The sequence below is a fragment of the Manis javanica genome, chromosome 13, assembly GCF_040802235.1.
Source record: "Manis javanica isolate MJ-LG chromosome 13, MJ_LKY, whole genome shotgun sequence".
In the NCBI taxonomy this organism is placed as follows: Eukaryota; Metazoa; Chordata; class Mammalia; order Pholidota; family Manidae; genus Manis; species Manis javanica.
In genome coordinates, this window is record NC_133168.1 from 80,533,082 (window position 1) to 80,556,920 (window position 23,839).

A 23,839-nucleotide genomic window follows, 5' to 3' on the forward strand; every position below is an offset into this window, starting at 1 on the left:
CATCAGATACAATTTTCTGTCCCAGGGCTCCAGTCATGGTGCAGTTCACACTCCTGGTGTTACCCAGGCACCAAGGCTTGTTTGGTGCCTCTTTTCTCTCTGAGTTTCAGTTTGGGAACTTCCTGCTGCCCTGTTTTCAAATTTACTGAGCCTTTCTTCTGCATTATCTAATCTGTATGAATCCATCCTGTAAAATTGTCATTTCATATACTGTGTTTTTCAGCTGCTTTTTAGCCATTTCTTCCTGTCTTTGTATTTTCCTTTAAATCCCTGCCTAATTCACAGTAACTGTTTTCTAATCCTTGTCTCATAATCCCATAATTCCTGTCATTTCTGGGCCTGTGTCTCTTTGCTGACTTTTCTCCTCATAATGGGTCCACATGTTTCTGCTTAACCCCATGTCCAGAATCTTTTGAGTCTTTGCTGGAAGATTTTGGATCTGTGAAGGGTATTGACTTTTGTTCTGTCAGGCAGTTAATTTACTTGATCATTCAGGGCTTGTCTTAAGCTTTACTAGTGTGGGCCTATAGGACCTTTCACTCTAGAATGAGAAAGTGGCCCTGCTTCTGAGTTTGGCCTTCCTAGGCTGTCACATGAGTACCAAGTATTTAATGAGGTCTCTGCACATTGGCAGCTGGAACTCTGCTGTCAGGTGCCCTGTGCAGGCTCCAGTGGTGTGTGGGTGGGGGGGTCCCCAGAGGTCGTCTTGTCCAGCCTCACTGGGCTTTGCCCTGGACATGTATATCCCAGTCTTCAGCCATGACCTTAGGCACACTTCTGTGCAGATTTCTGGAGCCCCTTTCTGCACAGCACTAGCTCTCTGATGTGCCTGCAGCCCAGCTGTCGGGACAGCCTTAATCTGCGGAGGCTTCCTCACTTTGCTAGGGTTCTTACCAAGGCTGCCTTCTGCACAGTGCCTCTGGGCAGAAAATGGGGGTGATGACCACCACGGCCATCCCCCATGGTCCTCTAGTTCTAGGTGCTCATGAAGTTGAATGCTAGTGTGATTCTTGTTCCTTTCTTGGGGACTTTTTTCTCTTGGAACTTGTTACTGTTTTTCTCTATGTAAGTTTACAAATTTTCTTCTCCATTTTCTCTGTTCTCTGGCATGGGAGCTGCTAAAAGATGGATGCAGGCTTCCTGGGTTGATATTCTGTGTTTCTTCATCTTCTGATTCCCAGTTTGTTCTCCATTCATCATGGGACATTTTACCAGTTCTCAGCTGTTACGGGTTACTTTCCCCCTTTCCTCCCTCTCTCCATCAGGATTTCTGCCCTGGGGCCCTGTGTGAGCCCATCACCTCTCTCTACTCTGTTGAACTTGACATGTCTTCCAGCTCCTCCAAACGGAGCATTGCTCCTGGGACCCTCAGCATCATGGCTGTGTTCCTCCCAGCCTCCTGACTCCTGCTCTGTGCTGATCCCCACATGCTGGGGGCCCTCAGAGCAGGGGTAAGCCTTTTTACACCTGGGCTATCTCATCACTTGCATTGCTTTAAAGTCTATGTCCATGTTAACAAATACAAATCAGTTTTTCTGGCTCTCTTCATTTCTCCTCACTTCTATTCATTCCTCATGCCCTTAAAAACTAACTCCCACAAACTCCTCCCCTACTGCCTCATCAGAAGTTCCCCTCTGAAAGCACTGTGAGCTTTTCATTCTTAAATATGTCGTGGTTTGTACTGCATGTTTCTTCCTGTGGTTGCCTGTCTGATGTCCCCCTCCTGACTAGGGCGAGCTAGTAAGCTGAGCTGGCAGGGACTGTTTTTTTTGCTGCATCGAGCATGTTTCTTGGTGTGAATTAGGTGGTCAGTGTATGCTTTTTTACTGTATGTTTGCAATATTACCTGCGCAGGAGTATTTCTGTTTGCAAAGTGTCCCTTAAAAGAGTTCTCAAATTCCACTGGTTGGATAGCTGTCTCCAAGCCCACTCTGGCTGGCAGGTGGGCACCCACTCATTTAGAGTGAGATTCATAATTAGGGTTGTCTCCAACCCCATAGTTACAGACTCAGCACCAGCACCAAGCTCGTGAACTTGCACAGCTGTAGACACAGAGGTCTGAGCCGAAAAGCTCTGGCACTGAATAGGTAGGTGAGGTTTCTGAGTCCCTGACAGTGGCCCCAGTTTGGGTGACTGACTGTGTACTCTGACTCAGCAGAGTATGTTGGAGGGTGCCTCTTACTCCTGCATGCATTTCATGGGGTTGAATATGTGGTACTTAGATGGCTAGGTAGGGTCGTGGCCAAAAGTGGGTAGAAAACCCTGAAATCACTCAGTCCTGATCCCATCCCTGGCTTCATACCCATTCTTACCTCTGATTCTAACTCTATCACTGTTTTTTTGTTTCCCTAATGATAATCTTAGATTACATCACTATGAAACCCTATAAACTTTAGAAAACAGAAGAAACTCAGAAAGACACAAAAAGCAAAATCTGTTATGCTTTCCTCTTACCACCTCATCTCACTAGTGAATACTGATGGAGAAAAGCTCCCTGTCCTTGGGCAGCCTTTTAACATTAAGGTTAATTGTCCTTTTCCTTGCCATTGTCTGCTCATTTCATCCAGCACAGTCTGGGAGTTCCCGTCAGAGTTGGAGAAGGCTTTAGTCTAGCGATGGGTGCGTGGTTCTGTCCAGTCAGCGTGGTGCTGCAGGGCACCACAGGCCACCAGCTCCTTATCTCCAACTGCCAGCCTTCAAATGGCATACAAAAAAGAATGTTTGGGGTGTTTTTCTATTTTTTTAAGGACCAAGACCACACATAATTACAGATTAAACTAGCAGTATAAAAATACTACAGAACCAGAAGGATAAATGTATTTTTTTTTAAAGCTTGGAGGATTGTTACTGAAAATCCCAGTAACTAAGAGGTTAAAATGGACATTACTCCTCCTCGTTCCCTTTCTGCCGGCCTGACACACACCTACATGTGCCTTCAGACCCTCCACATCATGTGAGAGGAGGCAGCACTTTGGACAGTCTGCGTGTTGGCATAATGTAGTCAGCTTTTTATGGAAGGGAGGTTGGAGGTGTAGGTGTATCGACAATTTTGCTCCCCCTCAAAAATGTCTTACTTATATATAAAATATGTTTCTAAGTGGAATAATGTGATGTCCTTTGGGAATGGCAGAAACACGTTTGTGTTGTTTTTCCTGTTTCTGTATAAGATGTTAACGCGTGAAGGAGCGAGTAAAACTAGCACCTAACTTTGCTCGGGGTTTTTACTTCACTCTTGTGCTGGAGGCCAGCACACTGGAAGTTTGAATGAGAAAGTCAGCCTTTTCTTTTAGAAATTGCCAAACTCAATTTCTTCTTCTGTTTTGCTTGACATGTAGGCATTTAGGAAAATTATTTCATTTTAATTCAGACAAGCCAAATTTTGCAAACATTTCTGCTGTAATTTCAAAGTGCACACCAGGTTAGAACCTCTAAAGTTGTGGTACCCCAAGAGTATAGGCTAAACTCTAGGCTTTTCCAGCAAAATTGACAGATTTTTATTGAAAGAGGCTCTCAAGTAACACTTTGCATGGGGCTCTGGGTTGTGGGAGGAGCAGGAGTTGTGACTGTGTCTGTAGGTGGGACAAACTGGATTAACAGTGGAAACACTGCCGTCTGAATATTTAGGTTTGCATGGAGGCATTATCCAGACTACCTGACATATTCTTTGTAAATGGTAACGTCTTGTGGCCACTGTACATACTCCCTTCCCCTTTGTGACAGCAGAAGGCACACTGAGGCCTGTCCATACCTGCCCCACTGCCCAATGGCTCACAAGGGGAGCTGCGTGCAGGCGCACCTGTCGCGGTCTGGGGCTCCCAGCTCTGATCAGTGCTCCGCACCTTGCTCTCCACCGCAGAGACAATGCTTGCTTTTAATACATTCTGTCCCCTGTATCCTCCCCTACAATTTCTGATAAAACAGGAGTAAAAATTCTGATCAGCAGATCTGACTTAACTTTTATGCTCTTGTTAGTTGACTTTATTTGTGAAAATTGGGAGTTCTCCTAGTCAAGGCTTAGTATCATGAACAGCCATTTGGGCTGCATTTTAAGCAGCAAGCTCGCTCCCATTCTGTGACATACTGTGTGGACAGCAAACCTCGTGGGATGTCAGGCAGTCACTCTGAAAGCAAATGCTGCTGTAGTTAAGTAAGAAATACTTTGTAATTATATGGGCTTCCCCTCGCTGGTCCACATTACAGAAAAAGGAGGGAATTTGACATCAGTGCTGACATCAGTTTTGGAGAAGAGAGAAGTCAGTTTGGGCTGGTCTTCAGGCTGCTGCCCTCGCTGAGCCTGCGGCAGGGCTGTAGGTCCGGGACTGGGACTGAAAAGCTGACTGTGGTTGGTGTTTCTATTAGAATATTTGCCTCAAAATTGACTTCCCTAGGTCTTAACGAGAAAGGACATATTAGAAAATCTACTTGGTGTTTTTTAATAAAGTACCAGCGCCCATTGTCAGACTATCTTTACTTTCTTTGTATGTTTCTTATAATCAAACCTCTTTGAGATGTCAACTCTAAACCTTTGTGTTATGAACAGTTTTAGACGAAAGATGATCATTTCTTTACATATAGTAAAAAATACGGTTTTGTGACTGTTTCACTAGTTTCCCTAAGAGGCAGTTGGCAGGTGAGGTGAATGACAGCAGTTAAGTGTTTGTATCCAGTGAGTTCCTAAGCCTAGTAAGATTTTTCTTTTGGCATGAGACACTGCAGTCCTTTCTGAAATAAGGTTCACAATACCATTCACTCATTGACCATTATTTCATTTAGTGGAAACCTGGGCCAAGAGGATTACATAGAAAATGGTGGTGTCTTTTTTTTTTTTTAAAAAAACAACCTTAAGAATAATTCTCAGATTTTCTTTTTGATTTTTTTGGCATGTGTATGTGTGAAATTTAGGCCAAGTTGGATTTGTCCATTAAACTTACAGCTAATGAATGAGCCTCTGCTCTGGGCCCTATGTTGAAAACTGAGGCTCAGTGAAGAAGACAGAGTTCTTGCTACCAGGAGCTCCCAGTTGGGGTGGATAGATAGGGGACATAAGGTGGCATTGGCAGTAATATAGCCAAGGACACCTGGGAGCCCACAGGAAAGGTGTCTGACACAGTAGTGGAGAGACTGATGCCTAAGATGGGACTTGAAGGAAAAATAAGAGGTACCCAATGCCTGTCAAAGGTGCTGGGCCTCCTGGGAGAAGGGGTGGGGAGATGAGTGCCTAGAGCACATGAAGACCATATCCAAATGTAGGGGTAAAAAGAGGCAAGGTGAGTGCGAGGACCCTGAGGTTCTCCAGCTCAGCGGCACATGGCCTGTATGTCAGAGCCCTCGTTCTGGAGCCCCAGACCAGAGCTGCCGAGTCAGCCTCTGGGATCTGCTTCAGGTGATGGCTGATCCAAGTGAGGACCCTGCTGTGCGATAGGTGTGTGGCCCATGCTCCAAGCTCTGCACTTGCATTCTGGGGTTTTGGGCAACTTTTGGGGGATCTTAATTAGGGAGAGCAACCTGATCAAATTTTCATTTAAAAAAGCTAAAAGCAAAAACTGGCATTTACTTGGAAAGGTGCTTGGATGGAGTTGAGACTGAAGACGGCCTGACCAGGGGTGCATCAAGGGACAAGAGGCCCCCGCGAGTCGAGGGGCAGGGGTGCTGGTGAGGAGGCCGCTCTGGGGCACAAGGAGGCCGCTCTGTGAGCTAGAAGGGCTTCTTCCCACCTCTGCTCACTTTGCCGAGGAGGAAGAATGGGGTTCACGCAAATGGCATATGGTGATTAGTAATTCCACAGTGCCTCTGTTCTGGGGTATTGCCGCCAGCTTTTTGAATTGTCTCACGTAATAAGAGTGAATCATAATAAAACAGTGAATTTAAGGCTAGAAAGGACTATCATATCTGCACAGTTTTCCCTGAATGTATTCAGGATCATTGTGCAAGTGGGAGGAGAAGTGGGGAAGGACACTGCAGGAGCTGCTGGGTGGTGAGCTCTGTGCGCCCATTATTGTTTACTCACCCAGATCATCCCACCAGTTCCTTCACCTCAGAGGCCACTGTTCTTGTTGGAATGAATGGATGACCTGTAGACTGGAGAGTGGGGGCTGACTGCTGGATGTTTGAGGTCACTCTTAGTAACTGTGGAGGTTAAGACTCATCATGCTTACCAGCTTGGGTCAGCCTCCAGCAGGGTGGCGTCTGTTACACTGCTAGCCTGGTGACTTGTCAGCACTCATGTGCAACTGCCTTATGTCTGCTTTATCCAGGTGGCTCCAGCACCTGTCCTGCTGTCAAGGAGTGGTTTGTCTACTCTGGGAACCCTCTCAGGCACCCGGACCTCGTCAGGCCTCTGCCGATGAACATTCCAGGTACAGACAGCCTTGACTCAAGTAAATCAGTTGGACTTATAAGTCCAATAATGGATCCAATGTGGAAACATATTTTTCCAGATCTGTACGTACAGTAATTTTCATCTCAGCCTGGGCCCAAGAGAAATGTATTTATCTAACAAAGGTCTAAAACTCCCCAGGGAAGCATTACACCCATACCTTGGAGAAGCTTTGGTCTCAGTTCCAGACCACAGCAGTAAAGCAAATATCACAATAAAGTGAGCCAAGTGAATTTTTGGTTTCCTAGTGCATGTAAAAGTCATGTTTACACTTATACTATAGTCTGTTCAAAGTCTAAAAAAACAGTGTTGATACCTTAATTTAAGTATACTTTATTGGTAAAAACATCTACCCACTGCTGGGCTTGCAGCAAGCTGTAGTCACCGATCACAGATCACCACAGCCAGTGTGACGATGGGCAAGTTTGAAGTACTGCTCGAAGCCACGTTGTGCCACAGAGACCTGATGCAAGCAAATGCTGTTAGAAAATGCTGCTGGTGGACTCCTGATGGGGTTGCCAGGACCTTTAATATGTAAAAAAGCAGTCTCTGTGAAGCTCTGTTCAGCAAAGCGTGATAAAACAAGTGTGTCTCTGTGGATCACCCTGGTCCTGCGTGCTGCACTAGCTGCCACTCGCCCTGTATGTACCCTGCTCAGGCCCATGCCGGGGGTGGGGCTGGGCACGAAGGGAGCATGCTGAGGTCAGAGCCGCTGCTGCCAGATCCTCAGGGCCTGACACCAGCATGTTCCACAGCAAATACGCACTGAATTAATAGGACTGGGTTCTTGATACTCTTCCTTGGTCAACCTTTACCTTCTCTGCATTTATGAAAGTTTATTTTGATGAACAGAAAGGGGAGATAAAAGAAAATTATCCTAACTGGCAAAATAAGTTTTCTTTTCATGAGAGGCATCTTTAACATACAGTGAGTGGGTAGGAAGGAAAAAGCAGAGTTCACCTAAAACTTAGTTGAAGTAAGTCTTTTTTTCCTACATGTTCATAGCGTCTGAAAAGTCAAGCATCTGACTAGAAATCAGTATTCTGCACAAAGAGGATGCTTCAGGAGTACTTTTAGCAGCCCTTGTCATTGTTTTAGAGAACAAATATTTTTCTAAAATTTTGATACTCCATTTTTGTATTTGTTAAATTCTCTCATGGCACCTCATTTCCGTCACACAGGCCTATAATTTACCAAATAAGGCTTTGAGCACTGCAAAGTGTTTTTCTTAAAAGTGGAATTGCAGTAGGAGAGAAGTTGAGGAAGTTATTACAGGAACTATTTCCATATTCTCTCAGTCAGTGATACATTCAAACCTAAAAAGATACTTATTACAAAGTGAAGATGAATTGACATTTGTTTTTACAGCAAGCAGTGTTTTTAAAAGACAAAAGAACTTTTCAGAAATGTTTGTAATATAATTTCCATCTTATAGTGCCTTTCCGAAAATAATACAGAAAGGGATTATTATAATTCTCCTCATGCTATAATTAAGGAGAATACTTGTCTCTTCATCATTATATTATAAGCTAATTCTAAAGGCCACTCCGTGTAATGTTTTAATAAACTCTAGAAGTCAAACTATCAGAGGCACTACATTCTCCTTGGCACTGCTGGAAGTATGGCGCTTATGCATGTGGCAGCCATGGACCACATGCCAGGGTCCTGATTCTAGAAGTAGCTTGAGAAGCTGGGCCTGCATGGAGGGCCATATCCAAAGGCACGTCCATCCTCTACCTGAGTAAACTGGAAACATGATTTTGAGCTTTTGTTGCAGACGATTTATATGAATGACTGTTTGTGTATGCTTATATTAATAATGATTCAAGAATGACAAGAATTTAGAATTTGAATGCTTTTCTATAACCATGAGGAAAAATGCCAAATGGTTTTTAGACTGAAATGAAAGACAGACCATCAGATTCCTGTCCATGGTATTTTCTGTTGCTCAAATCATGTGTGATTTGAAACTGGAGTCCCTGACAATCCTCTTCTTTCACCTCATCCCAAGAGTCTGAGACTTGCAGGACCTCCCACTTGGCTGCGATGCACCAGCTGCAGGATGAGAGCTGCAGTGTCTGAGTCAGACGGTTCTGCTGTCGCCATTAGCTTGGGCATTACCTTAGCGACCTGTGTTGGGGTTCCCTTGTTCTCCTGAGATGGTTTTAGGTTGGTCTCATAAACGTTGTATTTTCAGTGAGTGTCCCAATATAGTGGCCAGAGTGTTCTTTCTTAAAAAAAGATTTTTTCCTTTAACAGCGCATATGATTTAATGCTTGCTTTCTTAAATGGTAAAAATAAAGAAATCACAGGTATTTTTGAACAAAGTGAAAAGGTGACAGAAGTGGGGGGCATAAAAATTAGAGAGTAGTTTCTTTAATCCCCAGAATTGGAGATTCTTCTTTAGACAAAGTATAGATGAGTCCCCTCCCCCCACCATCCTCAGTGTCACTGTTTAGGCATTATAACCACTCCCTTATTTTAGAAACCTTGGAATGCTGATGGCACATATCTAATTGGCCATTTGTCTGTCTAGAGTGATTTTTTTTAGTGTTGTTCCAGAATTGGTTCTTGGCTATATAGGACGTTTGATTCACCAGAATCTTGCAAATTGTCTTAGAGGACTGTTTTACAAAATTAAGTGAGATGAGGTGATAATTTCATGAAAAGAAGATGCTGTATTTGACCGCTTCCATCATTTGCCAAACAATTGTAGTGAAGTTTTCCTGTTCACCTTGACACCTGATGCACACAGGTGAAGAAAGTCTTGTGGAATCTTAGGGGTTTCTGTGGGCAGTATATAGAAGCCACCAACTGCTGTCTGTGGCCCCCAGCCTCTGGACCTGCCTGCCTGACGTCATGAATCAAGACAAATGGATTTATAACCTCAATAGTGGTTTTTCTTCCATTTTAAAAAATAATTGGAGGCTTTGTCAAATAAATGTATTACAAATACACATTTGAGTCACAAGCCAGTAGTTGAATTTTACAGTGTTTTATAGCCATAGTCACTATATTTTGAATGCCTTAGATAGAAGCATATAACAGTGTCATTTTACAAGCACAAAGTTAGACGCCTCATCCACGGAAGTGTAGAATTTACTACCTTGAGATGGTACTACATTCTCCTCCATTTATGTCTGAGTGGATCTTTTTGCTTATTATAATGAGGCTATTGAAGTTCAGCCAGCCAGAGAAAGGATTCTGTTGACATGTGGGTCAGCAAGCCTTTTAATTTTGTTTTCTTTTGGCCAGGAATGCCCTACGAAACAGAGAATGCTAAACAAAGATTCATTTAATTCACACGTATGAATTAGAACCTTTACAGGTAAATTTGAGACATAAGATACATGTAAATTAATTTCCAGAGACTTAACCTCTTATATCCTGGGAGTGGACACAAGCCAAATAGTTGTATGGTTTTTCTCACCATAGGAATATGCAAGGAAACAATCTGTTAATTCACTTATGTTTATTACTGTAAACACAAACGGGACCTTTGATTTGCTACTAATGGGGCGCATCCAGCAACTCCCTACCCAGAAGCTGGGTCCTTCCAGGCATTTCTGGAGACATTCTTCATGGGTGTCAGTTATGGAGACGACCTTTTTCCCCACCTCTTTGTTCAGCCCTGTGGGGCTTGGTCCCTCCTGGAAAGCTCTTAGGCTTTCCTGTCTTATTCACATGAAAACCTTAACCAGGTTATATAGTTAGATTTTTTAAGCTGATTCATTTTAGATGTGATGCTAGTTGGGGACCTAGAGACCAGGTTGCTTGTTCAGGTCTCTGATGGTTCTTTGAAACATCTTGGCTGCCCATGGAGCTCTGGGTGAAATGTAAGGGCCACTCTTGACCTTTCCTGGTGAAGTCTGTCTTCACGATCCTAGCTAAATGTGAGTGTGTGCGCACATCTGCCCACGCAGTGTGAAGAGAAGAGCTCTCTTCCATGCCTGGTAGTTTTAGGTGCCCTCCTTTGAGCTGACCTACCTTCTGGTTCTGGTGAAAATGTGTTTCTTTTAAACTGAAATTACTAACAATTTCCTGTGTGTTTGGTAGGCTCAGCCCTCTCACGTTGTCACACCAGAGTTATAAACTACTTTGCTTAGAGTGAATTTACGAGTAGAAGAGAACTAGTCTAAAGAAATTCATACCTTCCTGGCTTAAAATGGTGACTGGAAATCTATCAGCTGAGAAGTAGATCTTTGTGGACAGGAGGAGCTGACATTCTCCTGCACTTAGGAAGGAAGCAACCTTATGAATAAGGCCTTTTTGTGGAATCCTGAGCATGTCTCGGTGTGTTTCAGTGATATACTCCTTGTGGCATAAAACAACAGTATCGTCAGAATATCTTATCTTCTATTAAAGGTGAAGGCCCTCACATTTTGGAAAAAGCTGTAGACATCTTACCTCCTATACTAATATACAGATATGTCCAGACTAAACAAATTACTGATAGAATTTTAGGAGCTAAATTCTAAGACATGGTTTTTCCTGGAATCTATTATATTATTAGACCTTTTCAGGGATTGATTTCTTAATTATTGGTAAGTTATTCTTTTTTAGTCTGTGTAAGTGATTTCTTAGCTGTATTTTTGGAGAATGTTGGGAGGTATTCAAACTTTGCCTGCATGAGAATTACTTTGGGGATATATTTAAACAGATTGCTGCTCCCCACCTGTAAAAATTCTGATTCAGTAGGTCTGGGGTGGGGCACAAGAATGTGCATTTCTAACAACTTCCCAAATGATATGGAGACTATTAGTTTGATAAAAGATACAGGGGAAAGAAGGAGAGTCACCCATTTCAGAAGTTGCTTACCAGGTGTTTGTTCACTGCCTCCTTGCTGCGTCAGAAGGCTGACACCTGAAGAAATCTTCCCAGCCATTCGCAGGTACTGAACCTGCCATTCTGGGTGCAGTGCTGGTTCCTGGGAGCCTCCACAGAGGCCTCAATGTGAAGAGGGAAGAAGCCAACCATCTGGGTGCTCCCTCCCCATCTCTCCCCCTGTCCATCTGGGTCTGCCCCAGGCCCCCTCAGGTCCACCAACTTCTTCCCGCCCCATATGCCCCCCACCCATGCTCCTCTGCAGCCTGAGTTGCCTCTCAGAGCACAAGCTTGACTAACTGGCTACCCCTTCGGTGCCTTCCCATCACTCAGGGTGCAGACCTTTGCAACCCATGTCTCCCTTCCCTTCTCCGTCATGGTGAATTCCTGCTGCTCTCATATCTCTCCCTCCAGTAACCCTTGTGACCCTCCCTCTCCCCCAAGTCTGGTCCTGTGCCGCTGCTCTTCCTCAGCAGAGCACCTCTGGTGGGTGCCTGGGTGCTCCCGATGGTGGACACAGCTTTTCTCCAGCACCTGCTGTGATGGCCAGCACATGGCATTTCCCCCAAAGCAGGTGTTGAGTGTATGTTTGGTGGGATGTTAGGACAGTTGGGCAGGAGGGGGAAGCAGGAAGGGTTTTACCAGATACCCACTGCTGCCTCCTTGCCATCCCCAGATCAGCGCCTAGATCAGCGGTTCCCAGCCACCCCTTCCATGTAGACACCCTCAGCAGCTAAGCTTATTGCCCTTTGACCTTCAGTACTCCCCTGGTAAGAACTCCATGGCCTGGTATCACAGTGTGTTTGCATGCCGGCCACCCACAAGCTCTTCCAGACAATGACCGTTCGTTCCGCTTTCGTGTGGCGCTTCTTGGGACCTGGCAGCAGGCCCAGAATCCTCTCTCATTGGACAAACTCGGGAAGGTATCTTACCTGGCAATATCTTACCTGGATATTTAAGTCCATTTCACCCAGTTTTGTCCCTATTGGGAATGAATAACGGGCCACAAGCACTGTCACTATTTGTTTACTCAGGAATCTCACCTTTATCACTGCTGCTGTAGTGGCTTGGCTCTGAATATATTTCACGAATCTCAATTTTTGTATATTAAACTCTCATGCATAAGCAAGTGAGACACGAGGTAGAATCTTCCCACTGTCCATCTCATGCTCTAATGGGGGCTTGGCCTCTTACCTGTGCTCATAGATGTTTTATATGCATTGAAAAAGGGACTGAAAGCTATATTCTAAAATACAGTTATATCCAGGGGTAGGATTGTTTTTAGGTAGATTATTTTTATTTTATTTATGCTTCTCTATCATTATAAACTTTTTATGATGAATGACTTAGAGTCAGAAAAAAATGTTTTTCAGCTGCTTTATTGCATTTGAAATAAATATGATAATGGAATATCCATCACTTACCTTGGATTGGGGCTTGGCAAACTTTCTGTAAAGGTGAGATAGTAAATATTCTAGGCTGGTCTCTTGCAGCTGCTCAGCTCTGCATTTAAAGTGCTCAAAGAGCCATAGACAATATGTTAAATAAATAAGTGTGGTGGTGTTCTACTAAAACTTTATAAAGGGACATTGAAATTGGAATTAATATAATTTTCTCATATTTTGAAATACTATTTTTCTTTTGATTTTCTTTAATGATTTAAAAATGTGAAACCCATTCTTAGTTTGTAGCCTGTATTTGGATTTGGCTGGTGGGCTGCAGCTTCCTGACTCCTGAAGAAAGCCCTGGGATGTGTGTCTCTGAGCAGTGGCAGCTGACCCTTTGATTATCATGGAATAACATCTCTGTCTTGATGAGGAGTGCCTTGGATTTTTCCCCCTAGTTATGATTTTCAGCATTTTCTTCCCTTCAAGAGAAAAGTGATTATTTTCCTTTCCAAAATAAATTATGAAAAATTTTTATTGAGGTGTCCAAATATCATGTACATGGAAAACTTTAAAAAGGCAAATCTCATTGACCTTTACAATTTTCATCTATAAACTAAGTGTAAAACTGATAAAAAAAACAAACCGTTTCAGCATTTCAGCATTTCATAATGCACGTGACTTTTGCTGGGTCGTTTTGCTTCTGATAGGAGAAATGCAAACTGGGTATATTAAATGACAGAAATGTTGAGGGAAAAAAGAAGAGCTTCCTTTTCTGTTAATTAATTCTGATGCTGTCTGGTCGGTGTGTTTGTTTCCTAGTAAGCATGTGAGACCTTTAGATCCTAGCCCTCCTTGAGGTCAACCGTGTGTTACAGCCAAGTGACCGTCCAGCAAGTCTCAGCTGCCGCTCACACAGGGCCTGGCTCAGCCCAGCACTGTCAGCGGACAGAGCAGGCTGCTTCAGACCATGCCACCTTTGTTAGGGTTTCAGTGAGCGAGTGAGGGTTTTTCTTTTCTTTGATTTTAATAATTTATATGTATGTATAAAATACAGAAGTGAATCACCAAAAAGTATATTCTAGGAATTTCTGTTTGTTTAGTAGTTTTAGGGATGTGCTTCCCAAAGCATGGACCCCATAGACCCAGGTCTGTAGGTTACTAAATGCAGACACTCCCCTGCTCCCCCCTCTCCTCCTCCCCACCCCCTGCACCACACCTAGCACAACAGAATTTTTGCATGTAGAACCCAGGAAATTGCATTTTCTATAATCTCTGCAGCTTATTATTTTTGCACATTAAAGTTTAAGACCGCTGGTCTAGGGCAGTAGAGAGCAAGCTAACAAGATAAATTTGGGGTGTTTTAGTCCAGCACTTTGCTGAATTCCATCTCACCCCCTGAGGCAATATCTTTGAAACATCCTTCAAAAAGCATTCTTATTATAGGATACAACACAAGTAGGAGAAAAGCCCTAATTTCCCCTAAATCGTATCATTAAAAAAAATATTTTCAGTGAAATATGTGTATGCTGGCCTGGCCTTTCAGGGTCTTTGTTACCAGGCTTTGTTAATGTTGACTTCCTAGTTCCTTTAAGCTTTAAAGCCCAAGGTTGTCAGGAGGGGGAGATGTTAGTGTCCTCACACTTCTACTGTATTTCTGCAAGAATCTTATTATGACTTGCTAGTGCCAAGAATAATGGTGGATGGGCTCTTTTTGACCAGGGGGTATGCCGAGTTTGAAGCTGCTGTGGCTGAACCAGGAGCCAGGAACACAAGACCGACGCTTGGACACGCTTCTTGCCTGCTTTGACCTTTCTTCGTCCAGAGAAGAGCTGCAGGCGGTGGAGGGCCCCTTTCAGGGTCTGTGCTGTATCCTGATCTACCTCTTTGTCCAGGTAACCTCAGCTCCTTGCTTGGGCTGTCCTTGTGCTTGACCCATGCTTTCTGAGCTGCAGTGGTTCTGCCATCCCAGCCTCATCTTTGTGCGGCATCCCTTCCATGAGCACTAGTCCTCTGAGATGCTCTGAGGTCAAAGTGAGAGCCTGTGCTGCAGCCTTAGAGCTTCGGAAGGCATGTAGTGTAGCAGAGGCTTAGACATCTTGTGTAAAGGAACCCGCCTTCACTTTGCCTGAGCTTCTCAGGCCTTTCTGACCATGGAACACCTCCTGTTGTGTCACTGCTGGGCTGTTGTTCCAGTCCCTGGGGTTTGGGATGGACGGGGAGAAGGCCAGCCCTGCAGTCCAGCTGAGTGGCTGGAGGCCCACCTATCCCTTAGTAGCTCTGAACTTCTGGGTAAATCACTTCAACTTTCCTAAGTCTTAGTCCTTTGTTCATCTGACATGTTTCTTGAGCACTCTACCTTGGTTTTCCAGCCTGAGAATGAGGTAGCTTCCTGGGATTGTTGAAGTTGAATCATATTATAGAAAACATGGGGATGATTATTTTGCAGACCTGCCTGAAGAGGCGTCTGCCATGCCACATCCCGTCACCTGAGCGTTGTAAAGGCCGATGAGGTTTGCCTTTCTAATAGTTTTCCACATACTTGATAAGTTTGGACACCTCAGTAAAAGAAGGGCTAAAGACCTCCTATTCCCAGCCCTTTCTTCCCACTTCTTTCCAAGCTGTATTATTTTTAAATGATTTTTGTCTCATTCTTGTCATAACAACAAGAAAAAGTCCTTTACAACCAAGTCTATTTCGTCAACTCTCTTGACCCCTTCAGGCTGTCTTGTGTTATACTCTGATCTCTGTATCAGTGGATCTTGGATCTACTTTGGCATGACCATCAAACTTTCATTTGCCTGGAATCAAAAATTAAGTGATTCTGTTTTTCCAACCTGAATTCACTTTCTGAATTGTCAGTTGTCTTTAAGAAGCTTACTCTTATTGTAGAATTATATTTCAAGGGAACTTACCCTGATTTTTCCTTTCTAAATGTTCTCTTAGCACTGCTGTTCTACAGCTAGTCCTACATTTTGCATTTGTAAAAATGTGGTTTGGCTAAATAACTTAGAGATTTTATTGCTTCATTATTGGTTTCACTTGTACCATTATAAACTTCAGTTTTTACATTACTATTTTGGGGAAAACCTTTCTTTATTTGCACTAGTTAGCACGGTATAAATTAATAGGGAATGGTAGGATTAAAAGAAGCATAAAAGTACATTCCTTTTGATTTTATTTAATGTACATATATATCATCGGTTAATATCTTCTGTCCATTATTAATCTACACATGACTGTGGCTGAGGTTGAGCCGTAGTGGGAATTGGGAAGTGGTGGATAACCAATAGCTGAGTTTCTCATCCAGAAAGTAAGTGTGCTTTCTTCTCAGTTCTGTCTGCGTGAGTAACGATAGCCTGGGTTAACACTCTGAGCACACGCACTGTGGCTGGCTTCCCCTCAGCAGAGATGCTGAGCCCGCTTGCCGTTGCTTAGTGCAGCTCTTGTCTGTGACACAGGCCAGTCTGCACTTCCAGCAAGGAACACACAGATCACAGGAGAATAGCGTTACATCTCACATATCTATATGAGCCTGAAGCAGGATAAGCAGCAGGAGGAAAACTTCCAGTCTTGCCTTCTCTCTTCTAATAATTAACTAATAAGTAAAACTGTCTTTGGGGTACGGCAGCATGAGAAAGACTTACAGTGGTTTGACTTCAGAGGACACTTTGACACTGGAACATCTTAAAACTAGAAAAAAACAAATCAACTTATAGGGGGCACCCTTTAGTTAAGAAGGGGCTATGTTATTCATGGGAGTAATTTTTCTCTCAGGATTAATAAGGCTAAAAAGATAAATTTATAAAAATATTATACTTTCATATAGTTAAGCTCAGATTAGGTGTTTTGATGTGCAATGTGAGATAAAATTATATACTGTTTATGGTCAACATCTGCAGAGAAATGAAATGCTGTCACTCAGTCTAAACTCCCAGTTAACTCTAACACCATTTATTAAAAGCATATGTAAGAAAATTCTCTGGAGGGTAAGTTTATATCATAGAAGTGTAGATATTTTTTATAATCTATAGTAGAATAAATACTTTATAATGATAACATACATTATGTGAAATTCTTAAAAGATGGAATTAACTAAAGTCTGGCACCCTCTGATACGTTTTAGATGGGTTAATTACAAAGAGGGTAACAGCATGAAATTGGCCAACTGAAAAATGCAAGTGAAATATTGTAATTTTTTCATAGGTTGGTGTTAAGAAATTGGCCTCTTCAAAAGTCGCTGATGGAAGAGGCCAGCCAACCTCAGTCTAGGTGGTAAGAGATGGGGTTTATGGATTTAAAAACCTGTTCTCTGCCTGGCCCTCCCCCCGCAGATGGGACTTTTTCCTTGGCTATGAGTCTGTACATTTGTGGACTTTGTTTTTCTCTGAAATAGTTGTAGCTATTGTTTAAACAAGGCGACAGCTGCTTCGGAATAGAAGCAAAGTAGGTGATGCCAGGTCGGGAAGAATGGCGGCAGCCCGGCAGCGCTGGTGTCTCCGTGGGGTGGAGGAGTTGATGCGGGAGCTTTGCCCGGAGACACCCACCCTCCCTGGGGAGACTGATGCTCACAGCCGGGCTAAGGGTCCCTGTGAAGAGTCCTCCAGATGTATGGGGGTCAGTTTTATCAGGAATAAGCGTATCAGCCAATTTCATCCTGCAGGAAGAATCAAAATTGTTATCCATGTGTTTATTATTGTTTCCCTGATTTTTTCCCCTCAAGCCTTTACTTGCTACAAAATACTTGTGGCGGCTATGGAATATTTAGCAAGTGGTACCTTCGTGGTTTTGTCTGGCCAGCAAAATTTGGTGGGTGAGCTAGCAAAGTCACTACCTCATCCTCGTGTGAGGAGGTGGTGAGGAGAGACCTGGCTCTGTGTCTTTGCTTTCCCATCCTCTCCACGGTTCCCCGGTTTACCTGAGACTTACCCCTGGCTTTGTCGTTCCCTGTGGCTCTGTGTCTCCTTGTTTTGCTCTCACACTTCTGTCAGACCTTTTAATTCGATAGAGGATTGGAGGGGATTCATGCTTTGGGGATGCTGGTTTCCTTTAAACTGGGATCTGAGGACACAGATTTCATCTGGTGCTGGTGAGGGTGGGTATTTATTCCAGCCCTGAGCATGCCAGTGTAGGCTAGCTGTGGGTGCTCTGTCTGCAAACCCCTGAGATGCCGGCTCTGAAAATTTGTTCCAAAAAGTGATCACCTCTATTGCTCAAAGACTCAGACTTGGTCACAGCTCATAGTTCCTCCCAGGCTTTCTGGAGCTTCCTACTTTACTGTGGTGTAACCAGACCCTGCCCAGCGTAGCCCTGGGCATCCTGGAGAGCTTTGCACCAGGGCTATGGACATGAGAGAAGGGCCCTGCTCACCTCCACCTACATCTCTCCTCTCGCCCGCTGCCCAAAGTTGAAATGCACTATGCATGTGCCTGTGCTTAGTCCCTGAGGTCCATTTGCAAGTGCTGGATTTTCTCCAGGCTGACGCAGGGTTCTCTCTCTCTCCCTTTCAGGTGGACACTCTTTGCCTGGAGGACCTGCATGCTTTTATTGCTCAGGCCTTATGCCTTCAAGGAAAATCAGCTGTACAGCTTGAAGACTTGCAGGTACTGCCATGACTGACTGTCACTGTTCTGAAGACCACCTGCCCTGACCAAAGGGTCAGTGCCCTTGTCAGCCTACTGCTTTTGTCTTTCTTTTTAAATTTTGTTTGATATTTCACAGAAAAGTTCAAGAAGGCATATTTTGTCAGTGTGTTTTCATGATGCAGTGGTGATATTTATTTCTTGGTGGAAAACTCCATGGTCATGTCAGCTGTTTTTGAAAACTTAAGACTTCGCTTTGTAAATGCCATTGGGTAATAAGAACGAGTTTTATTTGAGTTTGTTTTTACTTGTCATCTAGTGAAAAAACTATTACCTTTCATTTATAGGCAACCTTTTAATCTAATCTCAGAACTCTTACATAGTGGGTTTAATCCATAAATTGTAGACCAATCAAACGAACAGTGCCAGATTTATTCTTTTGTATTAGCAGTTTTAGTAATCACTTTCAAAAAAAGTTATTTTTAAAAGTGGATTTTTCCTCCCTTTGGCAAAACACAATTTTAAAAATGAATTTTGAGTAATAGGTTAAATAATTCTTTTTTATTTATTTAGGTATAATTGATACACAACATTGTATTAGTTTCAGGTATACAGATTTTTTTTTGATTGAAGAAATATCATTAATATACAATCTGATATTGGTTTCAATATACAACCACTGAACACAGTGGTTCAGCAGTTACCTATATTATTAAATCCTCACCTCCACTAGTGCAGTTACTATCTGTCAACATAGCAAGATGTTACAGAATCATTGGCTGTATTCTCCATGCTGTGCTACCATGCCTATGACCAACTTATATTATTGAGAATTTTTGTGCTCTTACCTTCCCCATCTATCCACCCCAACCCCTCCCACGCAGTAACCACTAGTCTCTTCTCAGTGTCTATGTGTCCACTGCTGTTTTGTTCCTTTTGTTTCATTTTTAGATTCCACAAATAAGTGAAATCATATGGTATTTGTCTTTCTCCTCCTGGATTATTTCACTGAGCATAATACCCCTTGGATCCATCCATGTTGTTGCAAATGGCAGGATTTATTTTTTATTTTAATACCTGAGTAATATCCCATTGTATATATGTACAACATCTTTATCCATTCATCTGTTGATGGACATTTAGGTTGCTTCATATCTTGGCTATTATAAATCGTGCAGCAATAAACCATAGGGATACATACATCTTTTTAAATCGGGGATTTTGAGTAATTCCTAAAAGTAGAATTAGTGGATTGTATGGTATTTCTATTTTTAGTTTTTAGAGGAACCTCTGTACTGTTTTCCACAGTGGCTGTACCAATTTACATTCCCACCAACAGTGTAGGAGGGTTCCCATTTCTCCGCACTCTGGCCAACACTTGTTATCTCTTGTTTTTTTGGATGGTGGCCATTCTAAGTGGTGTGCGGTGTTACCTCTGGTTTTGATTTGCATTTCCCTGATGAGTGTTTTGGAGCATCTTCTCACATACCTGCTGGCCATCTATATGTCTTCTTTGGAAAAATGCCTATTCAGATCTTCTGTCCCTTGTTTAAATTAGATTGTTTGGTTCTTTTGCTATCGAGCTATATGAGTTCTTTATATATTTTGGATATTAACCCCTTGTCAGATACAGGAGTTGCAAATATTTTCTCACATTCACTCTGACTCTCTCCTGTTCAGTAGATGTGTCTTCATTATATTGATGGTGTCCTTTGCTGTGCAGAAGCTTTTTAGTTTGATGTTGTTCACTTGTTAGTTTTTGCTTTTGTTGCCTATGCTTTTCGCATCAAATCCAAAAAATACATTCAGGTAGCTTACCATCTGTGTTTTCTTCTTGGAGTTTTATGGTTTCAGGTCTTATGTTCAAGTCTTTAATCCATTTTGAGTTAATTTTTGTGTGTGGCATGAGATAGGGGTCCAGTTTCATTCCTCTGCATGTGGCTGTCCACAATTTTCCCAGTGCCATTTATTGAAGAGACTGTCCTTTTTCCCATTGTGTATTCTTAATTCCTTTGTTGTAAATTAATTGACCATGTATGCATGAGCTTGTTTCTGTGCTCTGTATTCTGTTCTGTTGATATGTGTGTCTGCTTTTGGGCCAGTACCATACAGTTTTAATTACTATAGCTTCCTAGTATAGTTTGAAGTCAGAGAGCATGCTGCCTCCAGATTTCTTCTTTCTCAAGATTGTTTTGGCTCTTCAAGGCCTTTTGTGGTTACATGCATATTTTAGGATTGTTCTACTTCTATGAAAAGTACCATTGGTATTCTGATAGGCATTGAACTGAATCTATATTTTTTATATTATTAGTGTAAAGGAACAAAACTGATTTCTGTGTATTGATTTTGTATCCTGCAGTTTTACAGAATCCATTTATTATTCTGACAGTGTTTTGGTGCAGTCTTTAAACTCTTCTATATATAGTGTCATGCCATATGCAAATAGTGACAGTTTTGTTTCTTTCTTATTTAGATGCCTTTTATTTCTTTTTCTTGCCTACTCACGCTGGCTAGGACCTCCAGTACTATGTTGAATGAAAGTGGTGAGAGTGGAAATTCTTGTCTTGTTCCTGATCTTAGACAAAAACATTCAGCTTTTCACTGTTGAGTGTGACATTAACTGTTCACTGTTGAGTATGAACAGCTGTTAGCTGTTCTTCCTTTTGGCAAAACAGTTTTAAAAAGTGAATTTTTAGTTCTCTTTAAGTTATTATTAGTTCCCACCTCATGTCCTTCCTTCCAGGCCTCTGTCTTGCTACTGTCAGCCTGTCAGTTCCCTTAGCAGCTGCTAAGCTGCTTACATTATAGCCTGGGACCCTCACCTGCTCTCGTGTTCCTTCCCAGTAAGTGAAACAACCAGGCAGAAGGAGCAAAGAACTTAGAGGTCAAGCCATCTCCTGCTTCATTTACAGATGGGGAAACTGAGACAGTGTGGGCAGCAGAATGAGCTGGAGCTGGGGGTCATGCACGTCAGGGTAGGTTCTGGGTTCTGTATTTTGCTCGCTGCATGACCTTGAGCAAGCTCTTATGAATGCACAGGAGAATTACTTCCCCCTTTGCTAGATGGGGGTGCCATGTAGGCTTGTGGCCAGGGCAGAGCATGCACTGTGTGGGTCTTTGTTGGTAGTGAATACATGTTCCCACCTCCATTCTGTTATTGGCAGAGCCAGAGTGGGACAGGTCTCTCAGCAGCCCAGTGTTCTTGCCTCTGCCCTTTTCCGTGAGGGTGCCAGGAGTCTGGAGGTCTTCAAGCGAGCGAACTTGAGCAGGAGCACCCCAGCACAGTGTCTCTCCTAGGCCTGTGTGTGCCAGCTATGGTATCCAAATGTACAGGTGTCTTCCCTTCATTTGAGCAAAATGGGGCCTGTGCCCACTGCTGCTGATCATAGGTCCTTCTGAGTGCCCGTTCTGGGCAGCCCCTGCTCTCCCAGTGCTCCAGTGGCTGTGCCCAGGAGAGCGTCTCTAGGAGCACAGAGGTGTCTGACCAGCTGGAAACAGCACCATTTCAGCCTCCGCATCAATCCAGGGCTGTCCCTTCTTATCTGCCCACGTTGGTTGTGGAGATGCCGTGAGAGGAGCGGGCAGGTCTCACCCCAGGGTCTGTCTCCCTCTGATGGCTGAGGAGCCTTAGCTGTGACTTAGGGCTCCTGGTGTCACTCTCACTGCTGCTCACGAGGAGTTTAAAAAATGCTCTATTAGTTTTTTAGTCTTGTTCCAACAGCTAAAATACGGGGTTAAAACAATACGTGTATTTACGTATGTATTATGATTTGTGATTGGATTATGGATGTGAAGAGCATATCACATATATACACACACATTCATTTACAGACATGGAAGTCTCCTAAATATGAAATCAAGGAATACAGGAACTCTTAATCCACAGTAATTATACAAAAGAAAAAAAAGGGAGGAAAGCAGTATTACTTATAAAAAAGAAAAAGAAAAAGGCAGCCATCTTTTGTAATGCGCGAAGGGCAGTCGCACAGGTAAGAAGATGGGGATCATCAATACCCAGCACACAGGGAGAGCCGTGCTGCCAGTAGGAAGTGTCATGGTGTCCTTGTCCAGCAGTGGCTCTTACACATTTTCTTGCTCACATCTGTAACATGGTGTGTGTGTTCTGCTTGCCATTCTAGAGGATATGGTCTGTTCATTGTACTTTAAACGCTCATGAGGTCCTTTGATGTTTGTGCATCCTGCATGGAAACATGCGCACACACTCAGAAGGTAGCGATGGACCTGGTGGTAGAACCTCTGTGGTAGGGAGGGAGAGGTCCCTGCTGAGCTGTAGACCCAATTGCAGGGTGAGGGAGTATGTGCAGAGCCCTCCTCAGGCAGCGTAATGGGGAGGGAGGTTCTCGGGTCCTCTGCCTGATTAATTAGCGACAGGATTGCTGAGGGTGGCGCATCACACGTCATGTGCATGTTCCTGTGGACAGTCGGGTGATTTTCTCTTGTCCTCTGTCCTGCCCTTTTCCAGCCGGTGCCAGTGATGTGTGGTGCCCTCCAGGGATCCTGGCCACGGCTCCGTCCTGCACACTGGAGCATCTAACTGGGGCCTACTGTGTATTTTTCCAGGATTGTAAAAGGGCTAGAAGTAGCCTGTTTGCTTACCCCATGGTATTGTCGGACTCGAGTATGCCCAGTGTTCTGTAAAGTCTTCTGTAAAACATAAGATAATAGGGTTGTCACTGAGACAATGTGCTATGCTGAGCCTAGCAGTGTGCTTCCCAGCCTGGCATCTGTACTCAGCCTGCTCTCAGAAGCATACTCGCTTCTACCCTGAGGGTCACCATGGTTCTAGATCTGCCCTTGCTCTCTTCTTTTGGGGAAGAGCCAAAGAAACCAGAGTGGCTTTCTTTGCTCTTGGTTTATCTCTGCTATGCTGGGTCCCTGGAACTAACAGAACCGCTATCTTCCCTACTGACTTTGACCCCAGCTTCCTTGCAGATGCTAGAACACCCAGATTCATCTTTAACATGCCAAGGGCCCAGGGAGCCCTGAGCCACCCCAGAGGCCTGGGCCTGCAGGGGTGGCAGCCCCCTTTCCTGATATGTATTAATACTCATTGGAGGCTTCTTGGTCATTTTTGATTGGGAACTAAAAGGGAAAAAATATGAGTTAATGGAAGGGAAACTTCTGATACAAAGTTGAAGCCATACAACATTAGACAGTGATGAGCGCTGTTCATTGCTGCTGTGAGGACTTCCCCAGATGTACTGGACACAGACTGTGGGTCACATGCTATCACTGTGGTGGTATAGGTGTGCACAGGAGCACGGCGCCGTTGTGGCGTCCTGCTCAGCCCAGTGAGCTGTGTGGGCGCGTGCTTGGAGCCATAGAGCACGGTTGCTGTTCATGTGAGCAGCAGCTCTTAGTCAAGACACTCTGTAGAGAACTCAGGGAAGGCCTTGAAGCCCCACTTTTTGCTTAATTATGGCCCTGTTTATTCAGGGCATTCAGTCACCCACTTGTAAGTGTACTATGATAGTTGTTCACATCAGCTGAACGTGGTATTCTCACAGTGAGACCTCATTCATGTTTGTTAAGTGTGAACCAGTACTTTTTTTCTTGCTGGAGTCTCTATTACATGAGTTAAAATAGCCATCCTTTAAGATTCTGATGGTCTCTGAGTCTTCATAAACTCCTTGTCAGCATATACCTTTTGA

At 43.5% G+C, this 23,839-nt stretch overlaps 1 protein-coding gene across 15 annotated transcripts in view; it reads left to right on the forward strand.

The window, feature by feature from the left end:
- FAM120B (family with sequence similarity 120 member B) overlaps positions 1-23,839 on the forward strand; it is an 85,372-nt gene that overhangs the window by 15,545 nt on the left and 45,988 nt on the right. For 13 of the 15 annotated variants that reach the window (XM_073219915.1, XM_073219916.1, XM_037020883.2 and 10 more), the window contains 3 exons: positions 6,255-6,356; positions 14,308-14,480; positions 18,096-18,188. In XM_073219915.1, coding sequence (XP_073076016.1) covers positions 6,255-6,356; positions 14,308-14,480; positions 18,096-18,188 — 368 coding nt within the window. The remainder of the gene's footprint in view (positions 1-6,254; positions 6,357-14,307; positions 14,481-18,095; positions 18,189-23,839) is intronic. The other 2 variants (XM_073219918.1, XM_073219917.1) reach the window with 2 other exon arrangements.